This window comes from Glycine soja, chromosome 20 (genome assembly GCF_004193775.1).
Source record: "Glycine soja cultivar W05 chromosome 20, ASM419377v2, whole genome shotgun sequence".
Taxonomy (NCBI): domain Eukaryota; kingdom Viridiplantae; phylum Streptophyta; class Magnoliopsida; order Fabales; family Fabaceae; genus Glycine; species Glycine soja.
In genome coordinates, this window is record NC_041021.1 from 37,098,273 (window position 1) to 37,117,116 (window position 18,844).

The 18,844-nt window shown below is 32.6% G+C and overlaps 2 protein-coding genes across 2 annotated transcripts; one reads left to right on the forward strand and one right to left on the reverse strand.

Moving 5' to 3' along the window:
- Positions 1-1,667: 1,667 nt before the first annotated feature.
- On the forward strand, positions 1,668-13,818 carry LOC114403444 (lon protease homolog 1, mitochondrial-like). Its single transcript, XM_028366425.1, has 20 exons — positions 1,668-2,131; positions 2,972-3,037; positions 3,223-3,414; positions 3,524-3,589; positions 3,763-3,804; positions 3,906-4,028; positions 7,216-7,314; positions 7,532-7,597; positions 7,678-7,764; positions 8,806-8,845; positions 9,208-9,379; positions 9,693-9,817; positions 10,520-10,650; positions 10,753-10,857; positions 11,069-11,182; positions 11,327-11,494; positions 11,647-11,748; positions 11,957-12,172; positions 12,460-12,975; positions 13,326-13,818. The coding sequence occupies exons 1-20, from the start codon at positions 1,817-1,819 to the stop codon at positions 13,518-13,520; spliced, it is 2,940 nt and encodes a 979-aa protein (XP_028222226.1). The 5' UTR covers positions 1,668-1,816; the 3' UTR covers positions 13,521-13,818.
- A 500-nt stretch (positions 13,819-14,318) lies between these two features.
- LOC114402886 lies at positions 14,319-17,685 on the reverse strand. Its single transcript, XM_028365569.1, has 5 exons — positions 17,425-17,685; positions 16,965-17,132; positions 16,330-16,503; positions 15,121-15,227; positions 14,319-14,599 (listed from the first exon to the last, which is right to left on the reverse strand). The coding sequence occupies exons 1-5, from the start codon at positions 17,602-17,604 to the stop codon at positions 14,389-14,391; spliced, it is 840 nt and encodes a 279-aa protein (XP_028221370.1). The 5' UTR covers positions 17,605-17,685; the 3' UTR covers positions 14,319-14,388.
- Positions 17,686-18,844: the final 1,159 nt, after the last annotated feature.

Here is an 18,844-nt window from a genome sequence, read left to right on the forward strand (position 1 = left end):
TTCATCCTACACCCCCTTTTCATTTTAAATTTCCAAAATTTCCTTCTTTCTTATATATTTTTTCGATATCATAATATTACCGGGTCAAGGGAAATTTTCCGAAATGCAAATAGGGTGTGATTTTACGGATTGAGTAAAATCAATATTCTGGATTAAGTTTTCCAGAACACACAAATTGAAATCCGAAAAACATAATCTGGACAATGAATGAGTTGAATGCTGCGGATTACTCAATCTGTAAATTCACACCTTTTTTATACATTCCAATTTCGTTATTCCATAATTAAAAATTCTAAAGTTGTTTAATTAACGTTCCAGATTATTGTTTTGGAAACATAGAAATATATTAAAAAAAGATTTATTTAACATTCCCGAAGATTTAGCTAAATAGGTCCGTTCAAATTTAATAGACTTTTTTTTTTAAAAGGCTATGACTTGATTTATTTGATTAGACAGATTTTTTAAAAAGTTTGAACATGTTTTTTATTAAACAATCTAAGTCAAGCCTTAAAAGTCTTAAATGAGTTGGATCAGAAGTCTCTCATGAACGATCTGCCTTATTTTCATCTTTATCAATCATGATGATCCAGGATATGCAAACCCACCATGATGACCTTAATATTAAACTATATTATTCATGAAAATGGTACTTATTTTTATATTATTTAATGAAGGAATGCTAATGATATTTTTTCTTACACTTTTTTTCTAATATTCTATCTACAATTGATTAAAATTTTTTTATTAAAAATTATCTTTGATATATCTCATTTCTTGTTTAAGGATTTCCTCTCTTGGTTTAGAAGTAAGATCCATCAAATTTGATAGTGATTTTCAATAAATTTCAATCAATTATAAGAAGAGAGTTAAAAGAAGAGTGTTAAAAAAAGAGTATGAGAGCATTTTCAATAAATATAATTTAAGTAAATCCATTTTTAGTTATTTAACTTATATTAATTGGTTTCTATAATATTATGTCATAGTTAAACAATTCATATTTTACTCTAATGATATAGGTTTAAGTAACACTTAAATAATCTTTAAATGACTAGTATTTTTTTACTAATAAGTAATTGTTGTTTAATTTTAAACAATCCAATATTACAAGTAGATCACTTCCAATAATAAAAAAAAATTAAATGACAATATCTAAACATAAACAAACGTTCTTAGAGAAAATATTGTTAGCATTCCTATTTATACATCATGGTAATTAACTCCCTAAAGGCACAAATTTGTAAGCATGAAATAAAAATGAAATGAACCAATTTTAAAATTTAGTTCAAAACTGGCAATACTTGAAGCCTGATTTAAGTATCTTAAAAAAATTAGACGATTAAAAAATAATAGTAAAATATTAGTTAAATACATGTGAAATACATAAAATAATTTTTTATCTAATCTATAAATTATAATATTTTTTAGAATAATCTAATTTTATAATTTTTTACTTAAGGCATTGTATATGTTTTAAAAATATATAATAATCTCTTATTCAATAGGTTGTTAAAGGTTAATAACACATATCTAAACCTATGACAAAAAAATAAAAAGAAAACACGTTTCTTAACCGAGTTTTATTTGACTAACTCAGAAGAGCAAACAGTACTTCCGCTGCAAGAAAAGGTTAGTTTGGTAAATAGGGTAGACGAGGGTTTATGAAGGGCTTTAAGAAATCTGGATGCACGAACACAACACAACCCGACCTCTCCGCTCCACTTTGGGTTTCAATGGCGGTCTTGCCTTGGGCACTTTAAAACCCCACTTTGTCGTCTAAATCTTATCCAATCTAATAATTTGTATACATGGCTAGGGCATGAACCAACCTTCAATTCTGAAAATCCCATTGCCAATGTTGAAGCTCATTGCATCCTCCTCGCGCATCCACCGGGTGCACCCCACGGTGCTCCGTCCCGCACACGATTCCGCCTCGCCGCTGCTCAGAGTGCTGAGTTCTCTCGTCGGGTTAAGCTGGAGAAACACTAATGTTGGAGGCAGGTATTTTTTCTGTTCCGGTTCCAGCGACAGCTCCGATCGCGTCGTTGACGCCGGAGTCCAAGCCGCCGAGGAGTCCGAGTCAAAGGCCTCCGCTATCGTTCCCACATATCCCAGACCCGAAGATTATCTCACTGTTAGTTTCGGATTCTACTCTTTGGTTACTGTTATTAGTTGCTGAAGTCTTTCAGCTGTTATTAGTTGCTGAATGGGCCGAGCAAGTTGTGATTTGTGGCAAAATTTAATTATTCTGATGCAAGTGAAAATGTGTGATGATATGGATATCGATATAACATAAGTTAATTTTAACTTATGGGAAAAGCTTAATTCACTTTACCTTCTTATTTATCGTACAAGTTCATGGAAAAGTTTGACCAAACATGGCCATAGTTTACTCTTTGTATTTGTTTTAATCTGTGAAGTATAGCAAAAACTGTTAGTTTATCACTGTCTTAAGTCTGAACTCGACAGTTCTTTCAGGCTTCCGTGATAGGGATTAGGGATTTTATTTGCTGAGCCAAATATAGTGTTTTTCCTTCAGCTACTATGTTGGCATCTTTGGGGGTTTTCTGCTCCTGGTTGCTTTGTTATGAGCTATTTGGAAATGTTGGCCCTTATTGGATTGGAGGGTGATATTTTTGTTAACCAGAAGGAAGGTTTGGAGAGCATTTGAATTCAATGTTCGTGTGTAGACTGCCAGAAGGTTTTCCTGTCCTTGCTATACTACATCATGTCTAGGCTATTATTCCCAGTTGTGTTTGGGGGTGCATGTGATTCCCACACCCCATCGTGGAAATAAAACTAGGACTGTTTCGTACAGTTTTCCTAGTATTTGTTATTTAGATGTTTTTTGTAAAACAAAAGAATTGGAGCTTGTGAATGAAGTCTCTTTTCTACATTGCTTTATTTTCAGTTTTCTTGATAACTCATACATCATATTCTGGATGTTTATTTTTTCTTCTTACCTTTGTAACAGGTTTTGGCACTACCATTGATACATAGACCACTTTTCCCAGGATTTTACATGCCAGTCTTTGTTAAGGTATGGTGAGTTGTCAGGATTGATGAGTTAAATATCCTTCTTTGCTCATTACATGCTTCTGGCTTAACCTTATGCAAATTGTAATCTATGATCAGTGCATGTATGTGGCAAAGACTAGGGAATGTAACTTGAAACTCAAAAGTATGGTTATCCAGATTCTGATGAGTATTTTGCTTTGCATCTAGGATCCCAAATTATTAGCAGCTTTACAGGAAAGTCGAGAACGACAAGCCCCATATGCTGGTGCTTTCCTCCTTAAGGACGAGCCAGAGGCTGATCCTAGTGCAGTATCTAGCTCTGACACAGATAAGAATGTATATGATTTAAAAGGAAAAGAGTTGTTTAACCGTCTTCACGAAGTTGGGACTCTTGCTCAGGTATGTGATAAATACGTAGCTTATTAGTTGCTTTATGTCTTCGATGGACTGCTAGTATAACTTTAACAAGTACCTCACATTTTGCAACTATTCCCCTTTTCAATACCAGATTTCAAGTATCCATGGGGACCAGGTGATCCTGATTGGTCATCGGCGTCTACGTATAACAGAGATGGTTAGTTGAACGTGTTAAAATTAATAAAGATTAGTGTTTAATTTTATTATTGTTCCAGTATATCCATATTTGTGCTTGAGTTTTATTATTCACGGCAGTTCTGATTATCATTCGTGTATGTAGCTAAAGTACTTCGATGTTTATTTAGCACTGAAAATTTGTCTTTTCTGCAGGTTAGTGAGGATCCACTTACTGTAAAAGTTGATCATCTCAAGGTATGTCTTTATCTACTGCTTCCTCATTTTATATTTTCATTAAACTGAAAGATTTGTATTGAATTATCCATTCTCTTATTGGGTTTTACTTGGTGCTGCAGGATAAAACTTATAACAAAGACGATGATATTATAAAGGCCACGTCTTTTGAGGTTATATCAACCCTAAGAGATGTTCTTAAAACAAGTTCCCTTTGGAGAGATCATGTCCAGACTTACACTAAGGTTTGGACCCTTCTCTGTATGTGTTTATTAGAACATGGAGTAGGGATTAGAGTTGTTTAGATGCCTAAGTGGCTAGGTTTGTTTGCATTAGTTTTCTTGAAATTTTGAAAGTTGACACACACACACACACTGTATTTTTGTGTAAACTCTCCAATGAATTGGCTCTATGTTGCTTGCAAATGACCCTAATATGCTTCCTTAGGTTAAATTGCTTCATTCTATGTCCAAAAGCCTTATCAAACATGGAAAATAGTTAATGTCAGTCTTTGTGATAATTTTACCACCTGTGGAATGGTAGAGTGAGAAAGAAGAAATATAAAAGGATCAATCAAGAACAGAAAATATTAGGTAAAGAGCGTGTAAATCATTATTATTTTAACTTCTAAGAACCATGTTTTAGATATCTTGATAAGTGACAACAATGAATTTAAGTTTGATGAAGTTTTTGGCTGTACTTCAAGCAAGTTTCTTGCCATTGTCGTATAGAATGATTCCTAGTGGGATTTATGGATTCTTGACATTTTTTCTTTCTTCTACTCTGCACTCAGCATATCACCACAGAAATTTATATTATTTTCGTATGATGTGATATATTACAATGTGATACAAAACATGAAGCACTAACCTTTACTTATACTAATATTACCAATACTAGATCATAATTCTAGGTTATCAAGGCAACAAATCATAAAAGGTAAGAAAGTATGGAAACCAAGGAAAAAGGGAAACTAATCCTAGGAAATTATGTCTAAGATATAAATATATTATTGAATATTATATATGTTAATGCAAGAAAACATTTTACTCTGAATTTTAAATTCAATCATTTTGCGCGCTTGCATTTTTGGTACAAGAGAAGTTTTATCTATAGCGGTGGTGCTTCTTAGCCTTCGCCAAGTATCATTTGGTACTGTGAATCCATAGGTAATTTGAACAAAGGTAGAATATACAGCATATTGGTGATAAGGACATGTTAGTCATCTTTGCATCGTGGCTGAGGTTTTATAATAATAAATTATTAGCCCTTAGCCCAGTTAAGGAAATTTCTAGGGTGCTGAATGGTTAATACTTTTTCTTCAATTTGGCATGCTCATTAAAAGACATAAATTGTCTATGTAAGTCTTCTATCTATATAATATTTGAGCTGCTTGTTTTTGTATTGGTTGGTTGGACTTGGAGTAATCCATGTTTGGTATAACAACAAGTTTTATGTTGGCTGCCGAGGGCATAACACTACCCTCCTCCGTAACCTGGGCTTGGAACTGGCTATGAATAACATAAGCAGAGTTGGAGTAAATCGTCAAGGGAGATCTTAGGCTAAGTAATATTCTTGAAACTTTGGTTATTAACCATGCCAAATGTGTGATCCATGTAGCCGACTTCACCTAGTGGGATAAGACTTTGTTGTTTTTGTTGGTTGGACTTAGAGTAAAATACTCAATTATTTAATTTAGTGATAATTACTTTTCTTAGTTATTGTATTTTTCATTACTATATAACAATTATTAGGGTCAACTTGATCTTGTTCCAGATGAATAGCGATTTTACTTATGTTTCTGAAACAATTTTTCTGTGTAATAAAATCGGAGGATAGGGAAACTATTATTCTATTTAAATACCTACAAGTTATTAATTGTTGTTATTTTTTCAAATAAACTAACGGATCGTGTATTATTATTCTTCCCACATACACATACATGAAAATGACTATCTCAAAACAATTGCTAGTTATTCTGTATTTTTTTTATTGCTTTAAAATATAGAAAAAAAGGACTATGCAGCTTGAAGTACCGAAGTTCTTATAATATGGTTGTTACATGTAATATTGGATTATAGTTTGTTAATAGATTGTCAAGTGTACCAATTTCATCACAAGTAATAAAGATTAAAATGGAAGTCTGAGTGTCGAGTCCATAGGAATTTTGTTTGTACTTTTGTTGGTAAATACCCAATTTGTAAGCAATAGAAGAAGTAGAAGAGAAAATAAATGATAAATGTGAAAATTGAGAGTAAAGGGGCAAAAGAGAAAGATAATTAGAAAATTAAACAATAGCTTTTAAATATAAAAGATGAATTCAGAATAAGATAATGTTGGGTCCTAGCATGCCTAATTACCCTTGATACAATATTAATGATTTTCTCTATTGAATCAATGCTCTCCCAATTTTCACCCGCATCTACTAGTATGCTCAACCCGGATCCCTCACGTTGAAGAGCCTAATTTATGTATTCTCTCTCCCAAATCCCTTTGCAAAGATAGAATAATAAACAACATTAAGTATGAAGATGCATGCAGGGGCACAATAAAGTCACTTTATCCCTAGAAATGCAGTGTTGAGATGTCCTTTCCCAATTCTTTTAGACATTACCACTTCCCAATGAATAACCCCTAAAGCAGATGCATGGATGACCAAACCACACAATAACGATGATAAGCAGGAAAGAACAATGGAAATTGAGATTGCATTAATACATAAGAGGAACAATTACATTATAAGGGAGCGTTGGCTGTTAAGCCCCAACTGAGGGGGTTTAGCCTCTCATAGTCATGAGAGACCTTACACTTCAGAGGCTAATAGAAGAAAGTGATAGATGACAAGTAACAAACAAAAACAAGGGAAATGAATAAGAAAGAGGGTTTCCCCTAAGGGAGAGGCTTAGGCTTTGGATTTATGTACTGGAGGGCTCTGAGACTCGGTGTGTGTTATCCTTCAGCTTCCTACTCCTTTTATAGGCTTAAGGTAGCTTACTTTTCACGCTAACTTCGTAGGTGAGCACACCTCTGCGCGCTATGTGCGCACTGGGCTTCTCTTCGTGGGCCTTCTCGCGCTGAGCTGGACCTGCGCGCTGAGCGAGTGCACACACTGAGCGAGACCTGCCCGCTAAGCGAGTGTTGTGTGTTGGGCCTACAGTGCGCGCTGAGCGAGCTATCTTCTTATCTCTCTTTTTCTTCACAATTTTTCATCAAATTCCCTCTAAAATACTTCATTCTCCTTCTTTTGACTTTTGCTAATTAAAAATTGCAAAGATGTTAATTTTTTCATTAAAAATAATAATAAAAAAAAATTACACCTACTCATTAATCCAAATTGGCTATCAAATTGGCTTATATTTTGCAGTTATCACAGTTCAATACTTTACTTCTTTGATATTATTATATTGATTTCCTTTTTCTTAAATTGTGCAGCATATAGGTGATTTTACTTATCCAAGGCTTGCAGATTTTGGTGCTGCAATATCCGGGGCAAATAAATTGCAATGCCAACAAGTTCTTGAAGAGCTAGATGTGAGCACCTTACCTTTGACACTGACCCTGAGAAACTGACTTGATGTTGTGAGACTATATTTTCCATTTTGTGCTGTAATAAGTTTTAATTTCTTGGGTCAAACCTTTTTGGAAATTTAATGTTCTCTATAACTATTGAATTAACATATAAACATGTGAACATAAGGAAGACTGAAAATTTCACATTTGGAGGTGAATTTATTGTGTTGCTGTACAGGTGTATAAGCGATTAAAACTTACACTGGAGTTGGTAAAGAAAGAGATGGAAATAAGCAAAATTCAGGTAATAATGTCTTTGGCTTTCTTGTATGTGTTGCACTGAACTTTTCATTATATATTAAGGCTTGTGTTGATTCTTGTCAGGAATCAATTGCTAAAGCAATTGAAGAAAAGATAAGTGGTGAGCAGCGTCGTTACTTGTTAAATGAGCAGCTTAAGGCCATAAAGAAGGTACAAATCTGACGTAATTTGTTTACATTCATGTGTTGCAAATCCTAGACAAGTTTGTCCACTGGTACTTTTAATCATTAATATAAATTATCTTTGCAGTTCAAAAAAAAAAAAAAAAAGACAAGTTTGTATTTCTCTCATATCAACTAAAATTTACTCATCAGAAAGTTGGTTCATTATGCCTTTTATGTAGCTTGAATTATAAAATTTTTTATGTTAACCTGCCCATGAGGTACTGTTTGAATTATTTCTTTCTATACATGGTTTCAATGCATGATCTCTTTCTGCTGTTGATTACTCCTAATTCCACGTGTTGCACTGGAGCTCATGAATATATTCATAACATCCAAATGCTAGATGTTCTTTTTTTTAATCAGCCAATTTAGTTGTTAGTTTTTTGTTAGAATGTTAGTGGGGGGATTAGAACCCACAACCTCTCCCCCTCCCCCCTTCTCCATTCAACCCTTAAACCCCTTTTCCAACCACCAAGGCAACCTTATAATATTTGGCTGTTCCACTAATCTCTGAATTTGGCAGTCTGTCTTGTAGCCAATTTGTTAATATTTTCTAATAGCAAGCAAAGCAATGATATCACTATATGCCGAGAAAAAGGGTGGTTTAGTTTATTTATTGTGTCATTGACTTCATTCTTTTGGAAGTCTTGTATGATATCCCATCAGAGGACATATTTCTTATGGCTATGTCTTTTAATTAGACTTTATGGTTTATCCTGTGGTATTGGAAGTTTCGGTGTCGACCTAGGCACCTGATCTTGCTGGTGGCATTTTCCTTTATCCAATCATGAGTGCAATTATATGTATGGAAGGTTTTTCTTTAGGCTTATGACCTTTTTAGAAGCTCTTTTTAGCATGTTCCAGTAAGTTTCACAATCAATCTTATGAATAAGCTCTTATTTAGTAATTCGGAAGTGCTTAATTAAGTTGTCTATCTGAATGCGCCAAGCCAATGACATATTTTGCTGAATGCTCTTTTATTCAAATTGGTCCTAATTTTATTTTCGTTTAATTTTCCTATTTGCAGGAACTGGGACTGGAGACTGATGACAAAACAGCTCTTACTGGTTGGTTCTGATCTATAATGTCTGCTTTTAGTACAAGATATAACTCGTGTCATGACCAAAGGATTGCTGTTGTGTGCATACATGGCTAGGTCTTTTAGCTTGTAGGACTTACAAGTATGTGATTGAAGTCTGATTACTAAATTACTAAAGAAGGTTCACCTAACCTTTTTTTTTGGTATAGTACTATAGAAATATTCTTTGTATTGTGCTTTTCTTTGTATTCTGGACTTCTGGTTGAGGTTTCTTGTCATCTAATCAAAGTTGAGTTACATAGCTTCTAGTTTTTAGTCCATAAAATTTGTTTATAGAGGTATACTTTAGTGTAATTTGTTTTTTATCATAACATTTTTTTTTTATTGCAGGTAAATTCAGGGAAAGGATTGAGCCAAAGAGAGAAAAATGCCCACCTCATATTTTACAAGTTATAGATGAAGAACTTGCAAAGCTACAGCTGTTGGAGGCTAGTTCTAGTGAATTCAGTGTTACCCGTAACTACTTAGACTGGTTGACTGCACTGCCTTGGGGTGAATACAGGTTTCCATACATGGAATTCCATTCTTACTGTTATTGCTAGAGTAATTTAAAGTTATTTAAGATTTCAATGCTTACCTCCCATTACCACCCATTACCATTTATGTGGGACCGATGTGTTTGACAGCTTAAATTTAGGACAACTGCTTAACATGGTTTGGAAAGGCCCTTAGGTGTCAAATAAATGCTTAAGTATAGTTTTCAGAGGCTTTTGGTGGAACCAAGGGTTTTTATTTTCTGAATTACTGTGCTTTTTATGTTAACTACAAGCTACTTCAAATCTCTTGAATTTTAATCAGTTAATTCCCCTATCCAGTGATGAGAACTTTGATGTTACTCGGGCGCAAAAGATTCTTGATGAAGACCATTATGGATTAACTGATGTGAAGGAAAGGATACTGGAATTCATAGCTGTTGGGAAATTAAGAGGGACTTCACAAGGTAATCATGATCATCTATGTAATGTATCCTGAAGATTTGTCTGGGTTTTTAGTATATGCAAAATACTATATTGCTATATTGATCCGGCTATTCACTGTCCACTGTCTACAAAATACTAGGTTGAATTAAAAATTTGGTCCTTGCACCTTTTTGTTTTACATAAAATACTCTACGTTTTGGTCCTTACACAATAAAATATTTAGAATCAGTCTCCGCCATTTGCTGAAGTTATAATGGTGTGGTTTCATGTAGAGATGAAACAAAGAAATGTGTCAGGTGTAAAGAGTAAAGACCAAAGTGTTGAGTTTTATTTTATCTTAATGTTGGGACTAAAATAAAGTGTAAATTTTTTCCGCTTGAGGACTAAAGACACCAAGTGTAGAGATTAAATCTAACCTTGTTATAACGTCACAAACAACGGGGACTATTTTGTAAACATTTTTTCATTAAGGGACCAAAATGTAGGAAAAGGATGAAGAAGGGTGTCAAGTGTAGAAACAATGTAGTTGGTGTTGATTCCTGTTAAAATGGATTTAAGAAGAGTGTCAAGTTTATGTATTTGGTGTTGATTCTTGTTAAAATGGATTTAAGATGTTGACTGTAGTATGCTAATCCATTTGTTTAAAGTTTAATCTTTTGGTGCTTAAATCTTTGCATGTTCAAAAAGTGTGACATGGTTCCTGATCTTTCTGATATATGCAGGGAAAATTATCTGTCTTTCTGGTCCACCTGGAGTGGGCAAAACAAGTATTGGTCGTTCAATTGCACGTGCCTTGAACCGTAAGTTCTTCCGATTCTCTGTAGGAGGATTAGCTGATGTGGCTGAAATCAAGGTAGCTAAAGTCTCTGTTTCCTTGTCACAGTTGAAATATATAAACCAGTTTAATGGTAACATATTTGGTAATCTTTTGAATCATTAATATTTTATCTTACAGGGTCATCGTCGAACCTATATTGGTGCTATGCCAGGGAAGATGGTACAATGCCTTAAGAATGTGGGCACTGCCAACCCTCTTGTTTTGATTGATGAGATTGACAAAGTAATACATCTCTAAATGGTTCAATTTTTTTTGCCGAGTAATTTTTTTTTCTGATTTCCTGTTCTGTTCTCTCTTGGTATGGGTTGTCCTGGCCCTAATAAATATAATGCTTGCATTTCAGTTTCATTAAATTTACCATGGTTTCTAATCTTGTAAATATTCAAAGAAAAATGCTGATTTTAGTACTAATATCTGTTTATTCAATCGTTAGTTGGGCAGAGGACATGCTGGTGATCCAGCAAGTGCTTTGTTAGAGCTTCTGGATCCAGAGCAGAATGCTAATTTTCTGGATCACTATCTTGATGTTACCATTGATCTATCAAAGGTATTTATTTGATAATCTGGAGCCTTAATAGTGAGGTTGTGATATAGTCAGTATTTTTGCATGGTTATTAGTTGTGTTCATTGCTGATAGGTAGTTCTTAGGATGGTCAAATAATTCTTGAACGTATTGTTTTTCTCACTGCAGGTTCTTTTTGTTTGCACTGCAAATGTTGTGGAAATGATACCTAATCCCCTGTTGGATAGAATGGAGGTTGTTGCTATTGCTGGGTATATTACTGATGAGAAGATGCATATTGCTAGAGATTATCTGGAGAAGACCACTCGTGAAGCTTGTGGAATAAAGCCTAAACAAGTATTTATCTTTGCTACCTGTTTTGCAGTCCCTTCTCCTGCAGAGAATGGGATGTTCAAAGTCTTAACATAGTGTTATTGCAAGCATAATGATGCCAGCTTTTTTTGCCTTTCTTGATGAAAATATTGACTTAAAAAATTATCCTGCTTTAGGTGGAAGTGACTGATGCTGCTATTCTTGCCCTAATAGAAAACTACTGCCGAGAAGCAGGGGTCAGGAATCTTCAAAAGCACATAGAAAAAATTTACCGAAAGGTCTGTTAATTTGTTTTTTTAGGTCAATACAGTCAACTTTTAGTTACTGACAGTGAAAAGGCTATGTTGTATATGGTTGAAAAGACAACCACTCATGATTTGATGTTTTCAATAGTTTTGGCTGCATTATTTCATCACTATATCTGAATTTGAATAGTAAATGATTCAGTTAGCTGTGACAAAAAATGTTCTGTTTGTGGAATGGCAGATAGCGCTACAACTCGTGAGGCAAGGGGAAATGATTGATGCTACCGTGGAACCAATAAAAGAAAATATAGACTCTGATGAATTGGGTCAAAATACAGTTCAAAATAAGAACTCCGAGTTGGTGGAGGGTAGTGATCCTGAAAAAGAGGGTGAAACCTCTGATAAAGTTGACAAGGTGCAAACAGATCTATCATCTGATGAATCTCAATGCCTCGAGGTAAGTTAGCTCCCTGGAAGTACAATCAAATACTTTCTTTTATAAAAAATGATCTTTTCTTTGATATATAAGAGCTATTTACATGCATTTTAGTGTTTTACCTGCTCTTCTTTGACCACAGTGAAACCTTGTGGTTTTGTTCAAAAGTTTAACTGGTAAAAATCTTTATACACAAAGTTGGTAGTTTGATTTTTTTCCCTGTGAAACCTGAATTTTTTTTGTTGTCCTATTGCCACTGGTTCATTTATTTGATATATATTAATATATATGGATCCTAATTTTGGCAGGTTGCAAAAGAAAGTGAGGAAGATAAGGAAATTAAAACAAAGACTATAGAAAAAGTTTTGGTTGATGAGTCTAATTTAACTGACTTTGTTGGCAAGCCTGTCTTCCATGCTGAGCGCATCTATGATCAGACACCCGTTGGTGTTGTTATGGGTCTTGCTTGGACTGCAATGGGTGGTTCCACACTGTATATAGAGACCACACTTGTTGAAGAAGGGGAGGGAAAAGGAACACTGCACCCCACTGGTCAATTAGGAGATGTGATGAAAGAAAGTGCTCAGATAGCTCACACTGTTGCCAGAGCAATACTACTGGAAAAAGAACCAGAAAATCCTTTCTTTGCAAACTCAAAACTACACCTCCATGTCCCTGCAGGGGCTACACCAAAGGATGGACCAAGTGCTGGTTGCACGATGACCACTTCACTGTTGTCCCTTGCCATGAAGAAGCCTGTGAAGAAGGATCTAGCAATGACTGGGGAAGTGACTCTTACGGGGAAGATTCTTCCCATTGGCGGGGTATGTTGAGAATACCCTCTATTGCAATATTATTGTTCATAACTTGTGGATGCAGAAACGTGTGCATCTTTAGATGTCGTTGGTTTTCAAGTTATGGAAATTTTTGTTTTGAAGTTGTTACATTTGTTTCAACAATGAAGGGGTATTTCCTTGATGAGTTGGCCCCCTGCTTTCAGTATCTATTCACTAACTAAATTACATTAAGAATAAAAAAAGAAAACTCCTCTAGTTATGGTTGCCCAGCCAACAGATTATTTCTCAGAAGCTACCCCTCAATATTTTGTGCTGTGAATTCTTTTTTGTACATTGTGTCTGAAACTGTCAATCATGCAATGCTGTGAAATTTGCAGGTTAAAGAGAAAACCATAGCTGCAAGAAGGAGTGAAGTTAAGACTATTATATTCCCTTCAGCTAACAGGAGAGATTTTGATGAGCTAGCACCTAATGTGAAAGAAGGTCTTGATGTTCATTTTGTTGATGACTACATGCAGATATTTAATTTGGCTTTGGGTGATGATCAATCTCAGAATATAGAGAGTCATTAATGTTCTGTAGGATCTTGAGATGAAACTTGATTCTTTGTTGAGCTGGGAACCAGCTAAATTTGGTACTATATTAATTTAGTACCAATGGTTTTTGGAGTTTCTATTCATCGCTTGGGCTCAAGGTCTTGTTCTATTATTTCCATTTTTCAGACATTCCAATTGTAATACCATGTATATTTATATTTGAGGGATTTTTTTTAAAAAAAATTACATTTTTTGCCGAGGCAGGGCCCTGGAGTGTTGTTGTTCACAAGGAAGAATATTCTAATACATACAATAATACTAAACAACTTTTCAAGTTCATTTTTTTTACACACATAGGGTGGGGATGGAGAGTCATCCTCTAGAATTACTCCACTTAATATATATATGTGTATGTCTCTCTGTGTCTCAAACTCTAGCTTCGTTTTTATTTTTTATTTTTTATTATTACTACGGAAGGGGCTAGGGATATGGAGAAAGGGATGTCAATAATACATTGTTCGTTCTTACAAGAAAGGGGCTATGAATTATGGAAAGTAGTTATCATAAAAGTTAATTTTTATGAACTTATATACAATAGTTTGTTATCGATGATAATGTAATTTTCTATTTTTGTGTTAGTGAATTAACTATTTACTCATTTAATATTTTATTTTAGAGTTGATCTCACTTGAGATACTAAGTTCTTTAAGCTGTTGACCTAAATAGGCTAGTTACGTATATGTTGCACCATATGATAAAATAAAATAAAAATGAGGAAATACACTCGTTCTTTTTCATACTAGTGATGCATATATCGCGTAAAGGGCAAGAAAATTTAAAAAGATAAATAACTTTTTTTTTTCTGTTAGAAATATGAAGCATGGAGAAATACAAAAGAACATGTTCAGAGCATAAGGGAGTAGGGGCAGGCAATGGCATGTAGATCATGACCAAAAGAAAATTGAGTCGTTCCTTGATCTATATGCGAATTAAAATAAGCAGAATATGAACTAGGAAAAGTTTTTCGGCTCAATTCTAGCAATCGATTATTGCTTTGCAGTAGCTTCATGTAGTGTTGGTCAAGAACTCCAGGAGGAAATTGTAGATAGTGTCTCCTGAATAGAAATGTTTGTCAGCAACAGATATTATTAGCAGAAAAATGAAAAAAATAAGAGATGAAAAGTTATATTATATTTTTTTGTTTACAAGGAGAGTAGAAAACTAAACATCTACTAATCTAGGAGTGAAACTCCTATGGAAAGTTATATTATGCACACAATTGTTTCAACTTTTTTTTTGAAAAATTACCTTAAAATATGTTTAGTGTGTATATTTAAACTTTTGGAAAAAAATATAGAATATATACATAAAAAAAATCATTATGAGAAGTTATTTCTAATAGTTTCTAAAACAAGGTCGAATTATAACTACTGTTTAAACTAAAATAAAAAAAATGTATTTTTTATAATTGTAGCCAAATAAAAAATAACTTTTGTTTTACATAAAATGTCTAAACAAGTTAAAACTATATTTTAAAGTATAAACTAATGGACCAAATTTGTGAGCAAATTATATCATTTTTTAATTCAACATAAAATTAAAGAGGAAAAAATATAGGAAGAGTAAAAATATGTACCGGTATTCTGAAGCTTGACCATCGGTGAAGTCATGAGATATAGTCCACATAGTGTGTTTTTTAGGCTTTGGATCAATCTCGCGAAAGAACGACGGTACTTTGTCTAGCTGCAGTGGAAATAATTTTATGGACATAAGTTTCGAACATAAGAGAGGCATAAACTATTTTGAAGCACTTAAACTGTTAGCTAGTTAGGTGAAGAAAATGTGTATGATTTTACTATCTGAATATGCATGCTTCTTTCCCTAAAAGCCCTATGAATTTCAAAGTGTTAATATTGCATTTGTTCATTTTTCTGTGTACTAAATTTAATATATATGATTCACCAAAGAAAAAAAATTATCTATTTATAATAAAAAGAAGTAGTAGGGATGGAACTTGGTGAAGAAGGTTGGGCAATGTATGTAAATAATTTTATTACATTTCTTAACAAAAATATGTATACACTTTTTTTGCTGATTATATGTATATTACTAAAAGAACAAAAAGATAAGGAACCTAATTAATGATTTTTTTTGAAATATTTTTTCCTATTTTTTAAACTACAATATATTATGTTAGAGTAACTTAAATATTCTTTTACTGGGATAGAGAACACCTTTTTAGGATTTTCTGTTTAAAGTTCTCTTAAAAAATTAACCAAGAATAAAATAACTTAATATGCATTTCATTTTCAAAAACATGACACGATTTTTTTGTTTAAAATTTATTTTTAATTTATAATTTTGAAATTTAATCTTAACGATTATATATATATATATATATATATATATATATATATATATATATATATATATATATATATTTCTTATAATTTTAAATATTCTACTTTTTTTAGTTCATACTTGTAAAGTTTACATTTATTCAATTGAAATAATCGTAGAACGAATGAAATTGTTGACTGTTTCGTAATGATCGTTGGATACTTGGATTCGTTATCCACTGAGCTTGATTTGTGATTATTTTAACCTCCGTAATTTTTTGTGATAGATATTATCTAAATTATGTAATTTATGTAATAAAAAAAGGAAGAGCTCAAGTGGCAATGTGACGTTGCTATTGCATTTTTATTTATCTTGGCCCACTTTCCACTCCTTTAACTTTCCTATCCTACTATTTTATTACTGATTTTATATAAAAAAAATTATCATCATGTACTTGACTAGGTCATCATTTTTTCTTCTAAAAACATATGTAAAAGAAAAATACCTCAATTTCTAGGATTCCATGGGAGTTTTCCTCAATAACAGCTCGAATGGCCGATATGTTCTGGCAGTGTATTTCAATCTTGTACTTCAAACCATCATGTAATATCTCCCACATCAATTTTTGTCTCGCATAATAACACTTAGCTACCAATTCATAAGGATATTTGGCCTCAATCTGCACGTGTTTAGATTTGTATAGTCAATAATTTAATCGAGACTAATACTGACCTTTTATATATGAATAATATTTGAAAGAAAATGGTCATCCATTTTAGTCTAAGATTATCAAAATCTGTACAAGCTGGGAAAACCACATAACAAAGTGTAATTTTATTTATTTATAATACAACAGTTTAGGATTCAACATGGATCTTCTAAACTTATTAAAATTTTTACTAAACTAGGTAATGCTTTCCAACTATTTGGCAAATTTGTTTCTAGAATACATGCAGTTGAAGGTTCTAACGTAGGTAGATTGAAGGAAAAAAGACGCAAAGCTCAGCTAAGAAGTTAAACAAGCGGATTTTGATATTAATCTTTAAACGAAGGTTGAATAATATATTTTTTCCCTTTAAATGATATTCTAACTGCATTAGTTCAACATTCAATATTTGACCTATTATGTATATTACGTACCTTAAAATAGCCGATCTTGAGCATATTCATTGGAAACTGCACCGCCTTCAGTTTCTCAACCTTGTTATTGGCTGCAACTTGGCTTGTCCTGGTTGATTGCAGCATTTCAGGTGTCATAGTGATTTTCAACCCTAGGGGTGGTGGAAGCTGGGAAAACTCTTTCAGGGCCTGTAAATTAAAGAACAACACAAATACATAACCACCAAGATCAGTGATCGCTCTCTGCACAATTAAAAAGAAAAAGGAAAATAGATTCACCCAATATATATATATATATATATATATATATATATATATATATATATATTACAATAGTTTATATTTGTTTATATGGAAGAATATATTGAATGCGTTATAAGTAAGGGAGTGTAAGTCATTGTAGCTAGGATAGGAAGTGCATATATGGAAGAAATTAAATATCCTGTTAGCATGGCATGCATGCATAGCAAAAAATAAATACCCTTTTATATGCAGTTTGTTCATCATCATCATATTCGTGGTGGTCCTCATCGTGAAGGTATGAAAAATACAAAAACTGATTATCTGAAGAGTTATATTCATACGAAGCCATAGAAATCTCTTGTTGAGTGAGGGAGAATCCTTGGCAACTACTGTCATCGGATCCGGTGCTGTGCGCCATAGCTAGAACCGGTTTCAGGTATGGATACAGCAAGCTTATGCTGCAGATGAGTCTGAGTTTTGTGGTTGGCTTGTTCAAGATTGTGGTTTTTATAGGGTGTGTTCATGTACTTTATTTATTTGTGTTTATCGTTAAAGTCTGAACAAAGTGGACTAATTTCTTTTTTGGTGAAAACAAAAAGAAAGTGGACTTTATTTAACTAAAGTAGAAGCTTCCTTTCGGTTTCCTGAAATAGGCTGATTTCAGATAAATTCAAGTTTTTCCCGCCAGCATCTGAAGTTAGGCAAAAATTTGTACTTAAAGTTAATGCCCAATTTTCATACATTCCTTATTTTTAAAACTTTATTCATATTTTATCCATATTTATGTTTTTCTCTTCTAAATTAAAGTTATTTAAGTTTACCCTCTTGAATCAATAATTTTTCTTACAAAATCACATAAATTTTTTAAAGATAATGTTATTTAAGCTGGATAAAACTATTATTAACATTAAAACTTTTCTTCTAAATAGTAAGACAACTATACGTGCCTATTGATGTAAGCAATAAGTAGTTTTCATTAATATGATATCCAATATACTTTATATTTTTATTTGTTTCCATGTTTTAAATCTATCCCTTATTTCAGCTATTTTAAGAAAAAAAGAAAAATTACTTCATTTATATACTGAAAAAAATAAAATATATGTAATATTATGATGACATAATTAATGAATTTGTAATGTTGGAAATTTTTATTCACATTCATTTTGAATAATAGAAATTTTTAATTACATGCACAGTAAAAAAATTGTTTTTAATGAATGCTACAGAAATTTAAAATAAAAAGTATTTTATTTATAAAAAAATAAATATGACTTTGAAAATAATGAAATTTATTTACCTAAATAAATTAAAATTTAAAATAATGAAAAAAACTGAAAGGAGAAAAACACTCTTTGTTTTGTATAAAACAAAAAAAAATGAAAATTTACCTTGTATTTGGATGAGAAACTATAAGAGGGTAATTCATTTTAAAAAAAATTAATATGCTTTGTGGTGAAATATGTTGTTTAGATATACAAAGAATTTTAGAAAAAAAAAATGAAATTCTAAAAATTTATGAAATTATTTTGATTATTTGAAATTGAAGAACTTCAAATTCCATAAAAAAAATAAGAATTTGAAAATCTTGATGTTGTCTCTTCTATCATTTCTTTTTCTCTATTATTCACTCTATTTCTTCTCTTATGTCTCCTCTC